General features: G+C 39.9%; 1 protein-coding gene across 1 annotated transcript in view; it reads left to right on the forward strand.

Annotated features, from left to right (window-relative positions):
• The first annotated feature begins 7,307 nt into the window (after nucleotides 1-7,307).
• LOC308060176 (dynein axonemal heavy chain 5-like) overlaps nucleotides 7,308-16,111 on the forward strand; it is a 177,840-nt gene continuing 169,036 nt past the window's right edge. Inside the window, exons 1-6 of the mRNA XM_080378560.1 lie at nucleotides 7,308-7,360; nucleotides 7,461-7,535; nucleotides 10,472-10,558; nucleotides 11,559-11,630; nucleotides 14,429-14,530; nucleotides 15,463-15,649. Of these exons, the coding sequence (XP_080234686.1) occupies nucleotides 10,508-10,558; nucleotides 11,559-11,630; nucleotides 14,429-14,530; nucleotides 15,463-15,649 (412 nt within the window). The 5' untranslated portion in view covers nucleotides 7,308-7,360; nucleotides 7,461-7,535; nucleotides 10,472-10,507. The remainder of the gene's footprint in view (nucleotides 7,361-7,460; nucleotides 7,536-10,471; nucleotides 10,559-11,558; nucleotides 11,631-14,428; nucleotides 14,531-15,462; nucleotides 15,650-16,111) is intronic.

The raw sequence follows: 16,111 nt of genomic DNA on the forward strand, positions 1-16,111 counted from the left end.
CTCCGCCGCTGGCCGGCGCGCATGCGGGCTCGGCTCCCTCACCTGTTCGCGGGAGCGGGCTGCGCCTGCGCGGCCGCGGGAAGCGGGTGGCGGCGGCGGGGGGCGGTCGCCGAACGGGCGAGCTGGCGGGCGGGCAGGGGCCGCTCGGGCAGGTTTAGTGGCGCGGAGCAGCGGTGCCGGCGCCCCTTGAGGCGCTGCCTGCCGGTGGCGCGGTCTGGGTGTGACAGGAGAGGGGGGGACGCCCGCATCCCCTCAGAGCGGGCTAGGGGCTGCCGCGGCGCCTCCTCGTCATCCCTCTGTTTTTGCAGTCCCTCAGTGTCGAGGGCGCTGTCGGTACTTTTGGGGCCTGATTCACGGTCACTGAGATCTGTTTTTTTTTAAAAAGTGCAGAAGTCCTTTGGGGTATTAAACGTTTGGGTTCGAATGGTGACTTTTGGTCGTTGGGTATCGTCTGGGAAAAGGAAGCGTTCGGAGTGCCGCGGGTGGATAAGCTGTGAATCACGCAGTACTCTTCAGATCGGTGTGGAAGTGACTTTGGCTGGCAGAGGGAACGGGAAAGCCCTCGTTCGCCCGGTGTCCCAGCTGTGTCACTTCGTGTGTTGCCCTGAACCCGGATTGCTGCCGCGCTGAGGAGAGCGGTGTGGCCGCTGGGATGCAGTTTGCTACGGCCTGCCTTGGCTCTTCTGCACGTCAGAAATGCCAAGGCTCAGGGCAGCAGCTTGCTTAGGATTTAATTTCTGTGTAAGGGAAAACTATGGTGCATTTAAAAGACAAGGGGTTATGAAATTAGCACTGGGTTGTTTGGTGGTTACAGTGGGAAACGCACAGATGAGGTGCCTCCCCCTGAGGACTGGGTTGTTAGTTGGGTTTGTGTAGGGGTTGCCATAGCAGCTGCCAGCAACTCCAAGTGCCCAAGCAGACGCAGGCTTAAAACCAGTTTGAGATTTAAGCAGGTGCCTCAGCTGGTACCCTGTGCCCAGTGCTTTGCAGTGGGACCTGCAGCTGTCATGTAAGAAGGAGCTTAACCTGCCCCTCGACACGTAAGTTCCCACCTGCAGCAGTCTGAGCGGAATGACAGTTATGCAATTAGAAATAAAGTTTTGATAACGGGCAACCTTAGAGGAGGTTTTATGATCTTGTAAACTGCTTAGATCTTCTAATTTTAAAGTAGCAAACAAAATCAGAGAATTTCTTTTTCTTGCTAGTCTCATATTGGTGTTATAACAGGAATCAAAATAGCAAAGGTGGTGTTGGTTGTTACAATATTACATTGTCTGGTAATTTTCTGTATTGTTGATTTAGGTTGGTTTTTGTGTGGTGGAGGAGATGGAGGAGACTGTGGGGAGTGAGAATGAGTTAGGGGGAAAAGTCGAGCCAGCTTCCTGCCCTGGTCAGTCTGCACAGCAGGAATCTGAACTACTGAGAGCAACACAACTTTCTTCCAAACCTGATATTGATCTCTGTCCGCCTCTCATTGCTATAAAAAAAGGTAAGGGAGAAAATAATTATAAGTACTTCATGTTGGCTTTGTATGGAAAAAAAATGCAGGAACAAAATGAGAAACCAATTATTAAGTAGAGTGTTTAAGTTTATAATGTACTTATATATACTGGGTGTGTATGTGCTATTCTGAATGTGCCAGTGTAGGGACTGCAATGTGCAATTTTCAGCTTTATAAATATATACGTACATATAAATAATAAAATGCATATATGTGTTTTATATATATGCATTCACAGGGTCATGCATGGTGCAACTCTGATCCCTTAGCATAGTTCCTGGTGTTCAATCGTAGTAACATGATTAGAACCATTTTTTCTGGAATTAAATTGCATACTACTCTATATTATGGTATACTCTGTAGTACGGCATATAGTATGGTATCTTTTTTCTGGACTATATTAATTATTAATTATTATAATAATTAATAATTATGATATTAAAATAGTACATTGAATAGTTCAAAGATTATTGAATGTGGCCTCATGATGGCATCAGGTAGCTCCAGAGTGGGCATTTGTAAATCCATGGGCCCTGATGGGATGCAATCACCAGCATGGGAGGAGCTGGCTGATGTCATCGCAAGGTTATGTTCAGTATTCTTTGTTCATGGCAACTTGGAGAGGTGGCCTGGAGGAAAGCTAATGTCACTCCCATCTCTGAGAAGGGCAAGAAGGAGGACTAGGGTAACGACAAGCTAGTCAGCCTAACCTCAGTCTCTGGGAAGGTGATAGCACAGCCAATCCTGGATAGCATTTCCAGGCACGTGAGGGATAACAATGTGATTGGGAGTAGCCAGCATGGATTCACCAAGGGAAGAAATGCTTGACCAACCTCATTGCCTTTTGCAATGCAGCCATTGGCTTGGTAGGTGGGGGGAGTGCAGTCAATGTGGTCTATCTTTTCTTTAGTAAGGCTTTTGAAATTCTTCTGTTGGGACTTTTTTATTGTGCCCCTTGAGACAAATTAAACACACGTTTGTGCTGAAATATATATAAAAAAATAAAAATAATGAAAAATGCATTGGACAGTCCTACTGCCGTAACTGATTCTGTAAGAAGTCTGCAAAGATACTTCTTGAGATGATTCCTTATATAGACTTGCATGGCATCAGTCCCGTGAACACCACCATTAAGCACCTCAGCTCAGCCTTGGGTCCATCAGCTAGTACTGGCTCTGCTGCCAGAAGGGTGAGCCTCCATGCCAGGAAGGCTGCAGGATGATGCTGTGGCTGTTTCTTATCTGATCACCAAGGGACACTACACTCCCTTACTGGGAGTTGTTCTGTATCTGGCATTCCTGCTTCCAGCCAGTTTAACCCGTTCTGCAGTTGGGCCTTCTTGCCCTTTGTGCCAGATTGTTCCTGGGTCACACATTACCACTACTGAGCAGTTACGATTTGAACTTCCCCTTTGCTCCTAAGATCCTTATAGAGAAGCTAATGAAGCGTGGGCTGGCTGAGCAGTGAGATGGATTGAAAACTGATTGAACAGACAAGCCCAGAGGGTTGTGGCCAGTGGCCAGTCCTGTTTAACTTCTTCATTAATGTTCTGAGTGATGGGGCAGAGTGTACCCTTAGCAAGGCTGCTGATAACACAAAACTGGGAGGGGTGGCCAAGTCACCAGGAAGTAATGCTGCCATTCAGAGGGACCTTGTGTGGCTGAGAAGTTGGGCTGACAGGAACCTCAGGCAGTTCAACAAGCGGAAGTGTAAATTACTGTACCTGGGGAGGAACAAGCCCAGGCAGCAGTACGTGGTGGGAGCTGACCAGATGGAAATCAGATTGGCAGGAAAGGACCTGGGGGTCTTGGTGGACACCAAGTTGAACATGAACCGGCAATGGGCCCTTGTGGCAGAGAAGGCTAATGATACCATGGGCTGGATGAGGAGAAATGTTGCCAGCAGGTCAAGGAAGGTGATCCATCCTCTCCACTCAGCACTGCTGAGGCTTCACCTGGAATACTGTGTCCAGTTCTAGACTCCCCGGTACAAGAGAGACATGGACATACTGGAAAGAGTCCAGTGAAGGGCTGTGAAGATGATGAAGGCACTGGAGCATCTTTCCTATGAGGAAAGGCTGAGAGAGTTGGGACTGTTCAGGCTGGAGAAGAGGAGGCTTGGGTAGGGGGGAATTTCATTAGGATGTATAAATACCTGAAGGGAGGGTGTAAAGAAGATGGAGCCAGTCTCTTTTCAGTGGTGCTCAGGTGTCCCGGTTTCATCTGGGAGGGAGTTAACTTTCTTAGCAGCTGGTACAGTGCTGTGTTTTGGATTTGGTGTGAGAACAACGTTGATAGCACACTGGTGTTTTTAGTTGTGGCTGGGTGATGTTTATACTAAGTCAAGGACTTTTTGGTTTCTTGGGCCCTGCCAGTGACAGGGCTGGAGGGGACACAGCCAGGACAGCTGACCTGAACCAGCCAAAGGGATATTCCATACTATGGGATGTCATGCTTGGTATATAAACTTGGGGGATTAGCTGGGGTCTGGGGATTTTTTCTTGGGAACTGGCTGGGCATTGGTCAGCGGGCGGCGAGCAGTTGTACTGTGCATCACTTGTTTTCCTTTCTCCCTTTTCCTTTGGATTTTATCCTTTTCACCACCTTTCCATTATAACTGTTCTTATTATTATTGTTATTGCTGTTGTTCTTAGCTTTTTATTCTGTTTAAATTATTACATTGTTCTTATCTCAACCCTTGAATTTTACATTCCTTACCAATTCTCCTCCCTACCCTTCCAGATGGAGGGGGAATGAGTGAGCGTGGTACTTGGTTGCCTGCTGGGGTGAAACCACAACACCAGGACAGGACAAGAGGCAATGGGCACAAACTGAAACACTCGAGGTTCTGTCTGAACATCAGGAAACACTTTTTCACTGTGAGGGTGACCAAGCACTGGCAGAGATTATCCAGAGAGGCTGTGGAGTCTCCTTCCTTGGAGATACTGAAAAACTGTCTGGGCATGGTCCTGGGTAACCAGCTCCATATGACTCTGCTTGAGCAGAGGGATGGACCAGATGACCTCCAAAGGTCCCTTCCAGTTTCAACCATTTTATGATTCCGTGCATAACACATCATAATCAGGGGAAAAGTGACACAATCATAAGAAAATTCATAAGGAAATGAGTGCTATTATATTATTCATTTTAGTCACAATTTCATAATTTATTTAGGCTAGGTTAAACAGTAGTTCTGGAAGTTTAGTGAGCCGCTCATTAACACTACTGCATGGTCCACTGAGGATCCTATTTGCTACAAGGATGGGACCTAAATATCATCATCTGAGAAATAAAATGGTTGCTTTTCGTTGGACTAAAAGCAAGCTTTAGCAATTACAAATAGTGTTGTTCAGTGCTTTCAAATAATTATCTTTTTGAAGCTAAGTAAAACAGTGTTTCTGTTAAGAAGAAATAAAGTATATTTAGGAATGCTTTGTAATTTTTTAAAAAGAGAAATGGTGGCTGGCTGGAGATAAGTTATTGTACTTAACATCAGGAAAACATAAATACATGTATTTCTTAGTTAAATGACTTAACAGAAGACAGTTACACATTCTAGTATATCTCTTGTTTTTATCACAAATAATAACAATCTTTATTCTTCTGATATTCCATGTGCGCAAGTTGTCTTGCTAGTCTCTGCAATTAGCAAGTTTGTCAGAAATGCGTGAGACTGACAATCAGAATTTAGATAAAGAAGTAGCAAGATGAATAACTGGTTGACAATAGCAAGTCTTATAAGTGACAATATTACAGAATGTCTATTTTTGCTAGAACTGATTTCTTCAAGCTAGTACCTTAATATGCTTTTTCTTACATCTACTGTTATCAGCAGGGATTGATTGCAATTGAACTTGAGATAAAAAACATTATAGGACATCTTTTCCCCCTAACAGCTTCTAAGGGTTTCTGCTGAGGCACAGGTTTTATAATATTCCTTTCATGTCTCATTTTCCCCAGTCCGAGAAGGGGTTAGCCAGCAGATATTAAGACACAGCACTGCAGGACTTCTAAATGCATTTATTGTGCATACACCGTAATAATTAGGACTTGTCACTTCTTTTTACTAGATACAGAAAGTAAGCATCGTAGACGTGAAGGGGACCTGAAAACAAGGAGCACTGAGCTAGGATTTGCTGTCACAGGATCATCTGTTCTTCTGGCAAGTGTTTTCATGCTAAAATAGGTGGTCACTTGGCTACCTTTTGTCTGTTAAGTTTTCTTCTGTACAGATTATTCTTGAAGTCTTCATTGACAAAAGTTTGGCTAATACTGGACGGTGCTGTGCTCCTTCAGTCTGTGTTAATTACAAGCAAAAAGAACAGTGAACCACTTAAAAGTGTATAACAGTGTTAGGTCATTTACTTTCTGTGCTCTTAATGTGTATTGTTGGGATTTTGGTTTTTTGGTTTTTTTTTTTTTTTATCATCCACTGGTAAATCCCCTTTCCTTGTCAAGATGAAAATTAGTATTGATTAAGAATACTTGAATAAGGTCTTGCTGCATCAGAGAAGGCATATGCAAAATGAGAGATCCAGCTGTTGGTATGGAAGCCAGAGATAACAGAAGACTGACACAGATGAGCTGGGACCTACATGGGAGAAGAATGAATGGTGAATCATAAAAGATGTAGCTTTTAAAGACATCAGAATGGTGCTGACCAACAACTACAGGTATTCGGGCATTCTTGATGTTTCCTGGTCTCAGAGATGCAGGTAGAGACAGCAGTGATGTAAAACATCCGTTCAGAGTCAGGCAGGACCAAATGGTAGGAGGCAAAGGTGGATGCTGGTCAGCTTTTTTTTTTTTTTTTTTTTTAATCCAAGAGTAAATCAGGATTGCTCAATTACAATCCCTAGTTTGGAGTACTGGGGAGATGATGTAATTTTTCTTGTTTTCTCTCCAATAACAAATGTGAGGTACAGAGACACTCCAGACATCCCCAGACTCCAGATACCATGTCAGTGGGAACTGTGTGTAGAAGAAAATGCTCAGTGTGGTGATGTTTTTACCCAAATCTTTAGTGTTCTGTAGAGCATCTGAAGATTATCTGTTGCTTAAAAATGTTATTCACCCTCTCTATTTTCAGTCTTCTTCACACTGTTATGAAGATTTCAGAAAATCCTTTGTTTACATAGATTTCCTTCTTTATCATTCTGCTACTATCTTTATATGACCTGTTTTTTAAACATCAATTACATATTTATTCTAGCAGTGACAGATGTTATAATGGATTTGTTTTATTTATTTCCTTTGAGGTAATAACAATACTATATATTAAAATGCTGGCAGTATAGAGATAGATCTGGTCCCAAATTTGGAATATGGACATATAGAAGGTTCAAAGCTGGATTCACAAAGCTGAGGTTTGAATTAGGGCCTTTATAGTGCTAAATTTTTATTGTGACCTTGGCCTGGATCCACATCTGATTCTGATGTCCTGATCTGAAGTTTTGGATCAGAAGTTTCCATTCTAGCAGCTTTATACTGAGAAATAATTCTGGTGTAACAAGTTAACTATTACTGATCTTTTCCCTCTGCATTCCTTAGATGTAATTTTTTATGTTCCTGCTTAAAGTAGTTTATGAAATCAGCTTAAATATCAACAATACAAAATGGAGTCCTTAAGTAAGGAAAAAGAATGTCTCTATAACAAACTTTTATTTTCTAGACAACTGGTAAGAAAAATGTAGTACTTTCCAGTGAAACTAGGAAAGAACTAGCCAAGCAAGCCAAAGTCACCAAAGAGGAGCGAAGAGCTCAGATAGATGAAAGACACAAGTATTTGATATCAAGATTAGCAGATGGGATAGGCTTAAGTGAGCAGCAAGTGGAGGAGGCCATTATTTCTGATGACAAGGTAAATATTAATTAAGTTATTATTATTAAATGTGTTCCCAAAAATTTCCCATCTTTTGGAACTACTTCACAATTAACCACACTCGTAATTTTGTTCTTAGTTTCAACTCACAGAACAATTCTTTGCCCCTAGTGGACTTAAAAAGTTGCTCTTCTTTTACCAAGATGTATTGCAGGTATGTTACTGTTATTACTTCTGCAAAAACAAAGTTGCATTTTTTTAAAAAAATCACATCACTGTTGCAAAATTCAGAATGTCTTAACAGAGATTTTTTTTTTGCTATGCATGCCAGTATGGAAAGAACTTGGATCTCATTGTTTAGATACTGACACTGTCTTACATGCAAACAGGAAAATGCCCTGTGACATGGTTTGATGCTGTTCTTGTTTTCACAGAAGAAAACTTAAAAATTACTTAAAACTTAAAAAAACTCTTAAAAACTTATAAAAAAACCCCTTTAAAACCTCTTGCTCTTTTGAGACCCCCACCTGGACTTGAATATTCAGGTCTGGGACTTGAATTCAGGTCTGGGGCCCCCAGCATAAGGAGGACATCAGTCTGTTGGAGTGAGTCCAGAGGAGGGCCACGAGGATGATCAGAGGGCTGGAGCACCTCTCATGTGATAACAGGCTGAGAGAGTTGGGGTTGTTCAGCCTGTAGAAGAGGAGGCTCTGGGCAGACCTTACAGCAGCCTTCTAGTACCTAAAGGGGATCTACAAGAAAGCTGGAGAGGGACTTTTTACAAGGACATGTAGTGATAGGACAAGGAGGAATGGTTTTAAGCTGAAAGAGGGTGGACTTGTATTAGATATTAGGAAGAAATTCTTTACAGTGAGGGTGGTGAGACACTGGCACAGGTTGCATGGAGAAGTTGTGGATGCCTTGTTCCTGGGAGTGTCCAAGGCCAGGTTGGATGGGGCTTTGAGCAGCCTGGTCTAGTGGAAGGTGTCTCTGCCCATGGCAGTGGGGTTGGAACTAAATGATCTTTAAGGTTCCTTCCAACCCAAACCATTCTATGGTAAAAATGGCCAAGTAAAGTAAAAATCCAGACTTCAAAAATGATAAAGATAATTGAGGCATAGTGTTCAGAGTTTGAAAAGACTAGATTAGCTAACATATGTATTACAGGAATGGGGGAACTAACTGTCTGTGTAAGAACCATTTTGTCTTCTTTTGGTTTGAACTGCACCAACTACAATATGGACCAAGCATTGTTTCAAAAGGGTGAAAAGTAATGCAGTTTCTTTCTAAATTAAGGTGGTTTCATATTCAAGTCTGTGCCATTCTATGGCAAATAATTTTGAGCTTGGGAAACAGTAAGTAGAAAGAAGGTGGTTGTGGTCTCCAAGATGTATCTGTGTCCCATTCAATTTTGAGAAGGAGAAGCCTCCTCATAAAAAGCAAAATCATTGTTCAGCTTCCACTGAGTGTGTGATATCAGAAGGTGCCAAGCAACTTAAAATTGCCTAATATGACTATTGTGGGATTCCTGAACTGCAGAAGTCCTTCCTCAGTCCTTTCAGGTTATGCCATTGAGCAGCCATGTTAGTGTAAGCTGTCTCCATGTGGTGCTGTTTTAGGCTTGTTGAGGAGAAAAACTGATTGATAATGCTTGATTGTCAGTTGATTGCAAGGATCAATTACAGATTCATTCTAACCTAGGTAAGTTAAAAGAACTTTTGAGTGTTATTGGAATTGCTTGGAGGCTTTGCAAAGCACAGAATCAGCTCAGCTGTTAAAGCAGTTTAATCAGTTTTTCTTTTCACTGGGACTGTTCATGCACATTTCTGGGATGAACATGTTCTCTGACTTAAATCAAGATGAAACTAAAAATCTTGAAATTGTTTTCCTTAACTGACAAGCCAGAAATTAAACGTCCAGCTTGGTTTAAGTGAAACATTTCATTTCTCCATGAATTTTGTTTTATTTTGGCCTTTTTAACCATTTAAATATGAATTTATGAAAATTTTGTTGCAAAACCAGCATAGCATAAAAATAAATGTTTCTGATGGAGTATATGAATGCCATCTCTAGCATCTTCCACTCCATTTTGATGAGTGAAGAGATGTCATTATATTGACTGTTCTGGTCAGTTTGGAGAATTCAGACATATTGGAGAATTGGAGATTATTCAGGGGCAGTATCATACATGTTTGCTCTGTTCTTACCCATTTATGTCCATTCTTGGAGACAAAATACTGGCCAGGGCAGACTGTTGGCCTGACCTAGTAGGCATGTTCTTACAAAGATTTGTCAAAGATCTTTCCTTCAGTGCTGCTTATCTCTCCTTTTCACCAACTTGGATGCACGATCAGCTGAGACTGTGCATATGAGTTAGAAGATATTGTTTTGGGGTGGAAGTGCGGAGCTATTGCTGTGTATCATACGTCACACATTTAGTCTAGCAGGAGCTGAACATTTGAGATTTTAGGAAGAGGCCTCTCCCCAGCTTGAAAAAGAAATACTCCGGCAGGCTTCTTCCATAGAGTTTTCTGTTACGTTATTCCAGGTTTCAACAGATTATTTTCCAAAGTGCATGACAGAAAATTAGAGGGAAGCCGGTCTTTACTAAGCTTAAACTTTTTTGTTGCTTTGAAGAGAAGAGGTTGTAGATACATCTCAGTGGAAAGAAACCAGTGGCAGCATATCTTCACAGAGGGAAAGTTTTTCAAAGTGATGTATGGTTAAAGACATGGGTTGAAAACTAAATTCCTTTCCACTGTTGGTAGGATTTAGCTGGCAGTGTTGCTTGTGAGTCCCACTCACAATTATAACTTTGCAGACCAGGCACATGATTCTTTCTGCAAGCCATCCAGTTTTTTTCCATGGAGGAGCTTGCTCCAGATTTAATTTTATTATGTTTTCTGATATTCTTCCCCCTTCTTTGAGCTTTTTTTCTGAAAGAACAACGCTATGAAACTGTTTACTGGGGATTGTGAGATTCATGCAAAGTTTATTCTCTAAATAAAGACAAGCTCACAATTTCTGTCAGGGAATTACTATCTGGTTCAGAATGACCTTAGTTATAATTCACGTACTCAAATAGGATGAGGTATTTGTGTTATAATGGTTTTTATTTTATTAACCTCTTATTTATAATTAAATTGCTAGCAAAAGTCAAATGCATCACCGACGTCAGATGGGTCAATGAGCAGCCTGCTTCAGAAGAAATTATTTATTACCATGGGTTCTACTGAGGTATGGTTGAAAAATTCATTAGATGACATTTAAAAAGTAAAATATTGAAAAAACATAATAGCTGTGCAGTGTTAAACAGCTTTTTGTAATTTTTGGATATATATTTAAGTACTTGGTCCATGTTCTTATAATGCAAGGTCTCCCAACATTTCTTGAGCTGAGGTTGGAGTTCAGCACTAAAGAAGTAGTGATTAATGGGCTTAACTATCTGAGAGGACAGCAGGTCAAATAAACTCTTGTTAAAAAATTGCAGATCCTAACATTTTTATTAGTGACTGCATGTTAAGTATTTTACAGTGCTTGTGTGCTTCTAGTTTAACAGTACTGTTCCTCAGTGGTTCTGTATTTCTTTTCATATAATAATACTAAATATTATTCCCAAAATACCTTTAATAATTTATTTATTCCATTCAAATTCTTATAAGTACCTCTTCGCTGTAATGTCTAAACATTAATCTGCAGTGTATTCAGAGTAGTCATTAAGATTTCTTACTAGTTTTCTTTCTTTACATCAATTTGGGGGGCATTGGGTGTACCATATACAATTTCCTCTGAATAAGGCATGGTGATATCTTCCCGGGCCCCCTCCCCCACCATGAGCTTATTTTAACATTGTTGCATTAGAAAAGACATAGCTGAAGAATTCTACCTTGTTTTCTGAGAAGTGAGGTTCATTCCTCTGCCAGTCGGACCAATTGGAATGGCTTTTCAAATTTGTTATAGATGAATTATTATTAGATTTAATAGATTAAAAATAAGCATTGTTGCAGTACTGATTTGAAACTTTTACATTACTTCAGTCCATCAAAAAGACGAAAATACATGCTAAAAAGTATTTGGATCAGAAGGTTGTAGTAATGTTTAGATTCCCTTTTAAAAAATTAAATTACCTTTTTGAGTAACTAAATTTTAACAATTTTGTTTTCAGCACATTTTTAAGTTGTGAAGTAAATTATACATGCATATTTTTTTTAATTGCATGTTTTTGTCCTTTTTACAGGACTTTAAAGGAACCTGTGCATTTTTCCTAAGGACATCAGATAAAGTTATAACTGCATCAAATGTTTCCCAGGTCAGACCAAAATTATACAGTGTTTGCAGTGTACTTGATATTTCTGGAGATTGTTATTCATGCCACTGCAGTCAGAAAAAGAAGTGAGGAGTGCTTTCATTAAAAGGTCTGGTTCTGTGTTTAACAGAAGTTCTTCTTCATCTGAATAAGTGTTTATGATAAAGTGATGTTCTAATGATTTGGAAATTAGCTACTGCAGTATTATTAAAAACAAGATTTTAATTAATAAATATTAATTCTTAATCAGTCATTAAAAATACATTTTAATGGCAATAAGGAATAAATACCTAAACCAGGAAATTTTCTTTTAGGTAATGAACCTAAATTATGAAAAGGCTGCACTTAAATAACTGGACCTTTTAAACTTAAAAAAATAAAGATCATACTTGAAGCTAACTAAAGTAAGGTTTTCCTGCCCCAAGTAGCTTTAGTTGTGTATAAGAAAAGTACTGTAACAGCCTTTTCTGTCTTTCAGAGATATTCATGTACTTGGGGAATATTTGCAATAGAAGAGCATCCAGATATATCAAAGAATAGACATTAAACAAAAAATGTAATAGGCCTGAAATCATATTCTCAAAAGTATTGATGCACTTGTTTTTATGTAGTACAGATTTTCTCCTTATTTGTCACCAATAGATTCATGCGTTCTATTTGAGCAGGCCAAAGCTGTAGTGTTTTTTTCTCCAGCTACAGTCATGGTAGTGCTTCAGTTCTGTCAGTCACTTGGTTCGTAACAATATTTTTACAAATACCTCATCCAGGGGTGTAAAAGTAATTTCTAGGCTTCCTTTTCTCATGCCCTGTCAGTCCTGCGGCGCTGCTTTGCTTGGGTACCTGTCAGAATGGTTGTCCAAACTCTTCAGTTAGCTGCCTAGGTGCCTCCTCTCAGTTCTTTTGTGATCACCTTCTTATAGCAGGGGCTGTCATATAGCTGTCATCAAACTTCATTCCTTATACAAAGCAATATTTTTAGATGCTATAGAAGGTAAAACAAGCCCTAATTTTCAGTCAGTCAGTCTTCACACTGATGAGGCTTGGAGCTCAGGCTCAGACTGATTTGCCAAATTTTTGTTTATCCTGAAGATTTGTGTAGAAACAGTTGGAAGGAGAACCAGAGAACCCCCTAAAAATACATGGTTTTGTCCCCTATTTCTCAAGAGAAATAGCTGAACCTTCAGTGTCCTGTGGAAAGAAATGGATCAGCTTGTATGTTGACTTTGTCCTAGAAAATCGGAAGTGTTGAAAGACTTCATTTTCCCTGTCTCCCACTCTCTGCAACAAATGCAAACATTGTCGTATGGGAGAAACTGGCATTGTTAAAAGCATCTGAAGGGGAAAAATAGGTGTCAGTTCATGTCTTCATTTCTTCTGTCCTTTTCTTCTGCTATCTTACTAGTGCAGCCTCTGGCAGAAGGAAATAGTTTAGGAACATTTCCTTGTTAGCAACCTTGTGGGCATTGCCTCCCAGGGAACACGTTCAAACATGCAAAGAAACCTGCTCTTCCTTGTAAGCACTTCTTCAGGCAGAATGATGCCTTGATAGTCATCCATAATTCCTGCACTTTTTGAGAGTTTTCTACCCTCTTGTACTCTAGGTGGATTATAATACTGTGATATTGTTAGGATGTAGTATTCCACCCATGCATAACAACTAAATGTCTTAAATGCTCTTGTTTTGCGTGCAAGTGGGGAACTAGCAAGGAAAACGTTAGTGAAGTAATCAAGAAGCCAAAAATGTCAAGTGTCAATTCATTTGTAGTTGCTGTTCCTAAAACACTCTGAATTGCTGTCTTTGCAAAGGCAAAAGTTGGGAGTAGAAGCCTCCAAGCCAGAACTCAGCACACTTTCCCCCATATCAGTAAAGCATTCATTATGATGGAGGCAAAATCAGTGTATGTGCAGTTCAGAAGTTCTGAATGAGACTCCCTCTCTACTAACAAGAGCCATACGCAGAGCCAAAATGGCTAATCATTATGGGTTGTAGAAAGCACACGGCCCATGTTTAGGATGTATATACTTGTAAGCAAAATGCCAGCAGCAGCAGAGCCAACCAGTCCATAAGTGGACAGTGTTGGAAAAAGATGTAATCCCTCACTTATTCCAATTTGTGCTTTATGTTCTGCAGTAAAATTCCATTCACTAGTCTCTCTCCCTGTCCCCAGCTGCAGCAATTTACCACTTCTTGCTTCACATTAGCTAGACCAGACAATTTCCTGACCACTTCAGGGCTGACCAAGTTAAAGCACATTGCTAAGTGCCTTTATCTAAATGCCTCTTAAGCACTGACAAGCTTGGGGCATCCACCACCTCTCTAGGAAGCCTGTTCCAGTGTTTGCCCATGCTCCTGGTAAAGAAATGCTTCCTGAGTATGAGCTCATTAACAATGAACCAGAGAGAACCGCACAACTGACAGAAGCATTTCTTGCCTGATACCTCTGTTGTCCTTTTTTAGGCATTTATGATAGATGGAAGCTGTTGCTCTAAAACAGAAGTACAGACATATAATTGCCTTAAGAATAATTAATGCATTGACATTAAATGGTTAATTTTAATTGGTTTCTGGAGTGTTGCTACAATATGGGACCGAGTCTTCTGATGACTCAAGCTTAAGGGCAAGTCTTGGAATTTCTGGTTGAATTTTAGTCTATGTCCAATCCAAACTGGGGGGCAATATCCCATGGAACCTACATGGTTATGGACTGTACATGCATCTGTCATGTGTCTGAATTTCACTCAAGTAGTAAAATGTCACAGAAGTTCATATGCACTCTGCTGATTTTTATTTCTTCCTGAAGGAGGTGAATTTTGGCATATTTGATTGTGCTAATGGAAATATCCTTCAGGCCCTGGAACATTTCTTGTCCCAAATCATGATACCAGCACTTAAGTCACAACAGGTAATCAAATGGCTACTCTTTTTTTTTTTTTTTTTTTCTCAAGAACATGTGAAATTAAGGCAAATGGCTGCTGCAGTCCTATTTGTGCGTCAGCTGAGGATAAAACAGAGGATGCAGAAAGGTACAAGCCTGATACAGGCTTTCATGGGAGTCATGCAATTTGTAGATAAGTGTTATCGTTTATATTCAAGCAATAGCACTAGCTGTAATGCTCATGACAAAGGAGAATATAGCATAGCAGCCATGCTAAGGTAAAACTGTGATGACTATTAAAACTAAGTTAAGCCTGGATTGAAAGTGTTAAGTCCTTCTGGCAGCACAAGGGATCAGCCCATGATTTTATTCTAGAGCATGGACAGCAAGCACTGTATCACAGACAAAGCATCCAGCTTCTTTGAGTTTTCCTTGTTCAGAGACACTCACAAAGCATCACAGATTGTTCTGTTGCCTCCAGAAGTACATGTTCAAAAGTAGAAAATATCATGAAGTTTAGTGTCTGTCAAGAATGATTCTGTCGTATGCTATTAATGTATGCTACCATTTTCTCTCAGCCAGGTGCAGGAAGGGAGGTTAGAATCTGTCTTCACTGTTCAAAGCGCACCAAACCGGACTGGGAAAAAAAAAAAAAAAAAAGATAATTCAGTGTGAAGACAGTGAGAGCAGGGAGACTTTTTTTTTATTTCTCGAGAGCCTCTTGCTTATCTCTTCTTGTCTAACAGAATAATTAAATCAACGCACACTTTAAAGTATTTATGTTGTAGTACAGATGAGTGTATTTTAAAGGACATACTGATAAATCTTAATATACTGCCATGAATAAGAAATACCTTTCTAATGAAAGATAAGATACCTTTTGTGTTCAAAACCCAAACAATTGACCCTCATTTTACTTTTTTTTTTTTTTTTTCTGGCATAAATCATAAAATGATCAGAACTGGGGAGCTGTGAAAGAAGGCTTGAAGAACAGCCAGATACAAGACTTTCTGTATTCAGTAGATAAATTTGTGGGTACTTTGTCATCATCAAGACAGAATTTAGAAGATAAAGTTCAGCTTAAAAAAGTGGATATTGATATTTATATTAGCAACTTACAAAACCCATCTGACTACATAACTGCAGGTGAGTGATTCCTATGGCAAAGCAAACACAATGATGCTGTTACAAAATAAATGTTATATCATTAGTAAAAATTTACTTGTAATAATTTATTTGTCTTCCTTGAGCTATATAAATTTTCTGCTTGCTTTTGCCAGGTTTTTGACTCTGTAATCATAAAATCATCAATCATTTGCCATCCTTTAATTCATAGATCTTAAAGGATTAGGTAATTCCTTGACATCATGTACACAGTGGCCTGTGTTCCTCCTAGTTTGCTGGCCAAGTAGTTGCTGAGTGAAGCCATCTAGTGTGTGTATACTCTTCACTTTCTTAGATACTGGGAAAATCCTATCCAATATCGTTTGGCTTGGAGGGCTAAAGAAGATGCATTTATACAAATGTATATATATGCAGAGATGTATATGTAAGAAAAAGAGTAGTTATGTCTCTTAGAACAATAGCTTTCCACCATTGCTTATCACC

The sequence above is a fragment of the Falco punctatus genome (genome assembly GCF_963210335.1).
Source record: "Falco punctatus genome assembly, chromosome: 3".
Taxonomy (NCBI): Eukaryota; Metazoa; Chordata; class Aves; order Falconiformes; family Falconidae; genus Falco; species Falco punctatus.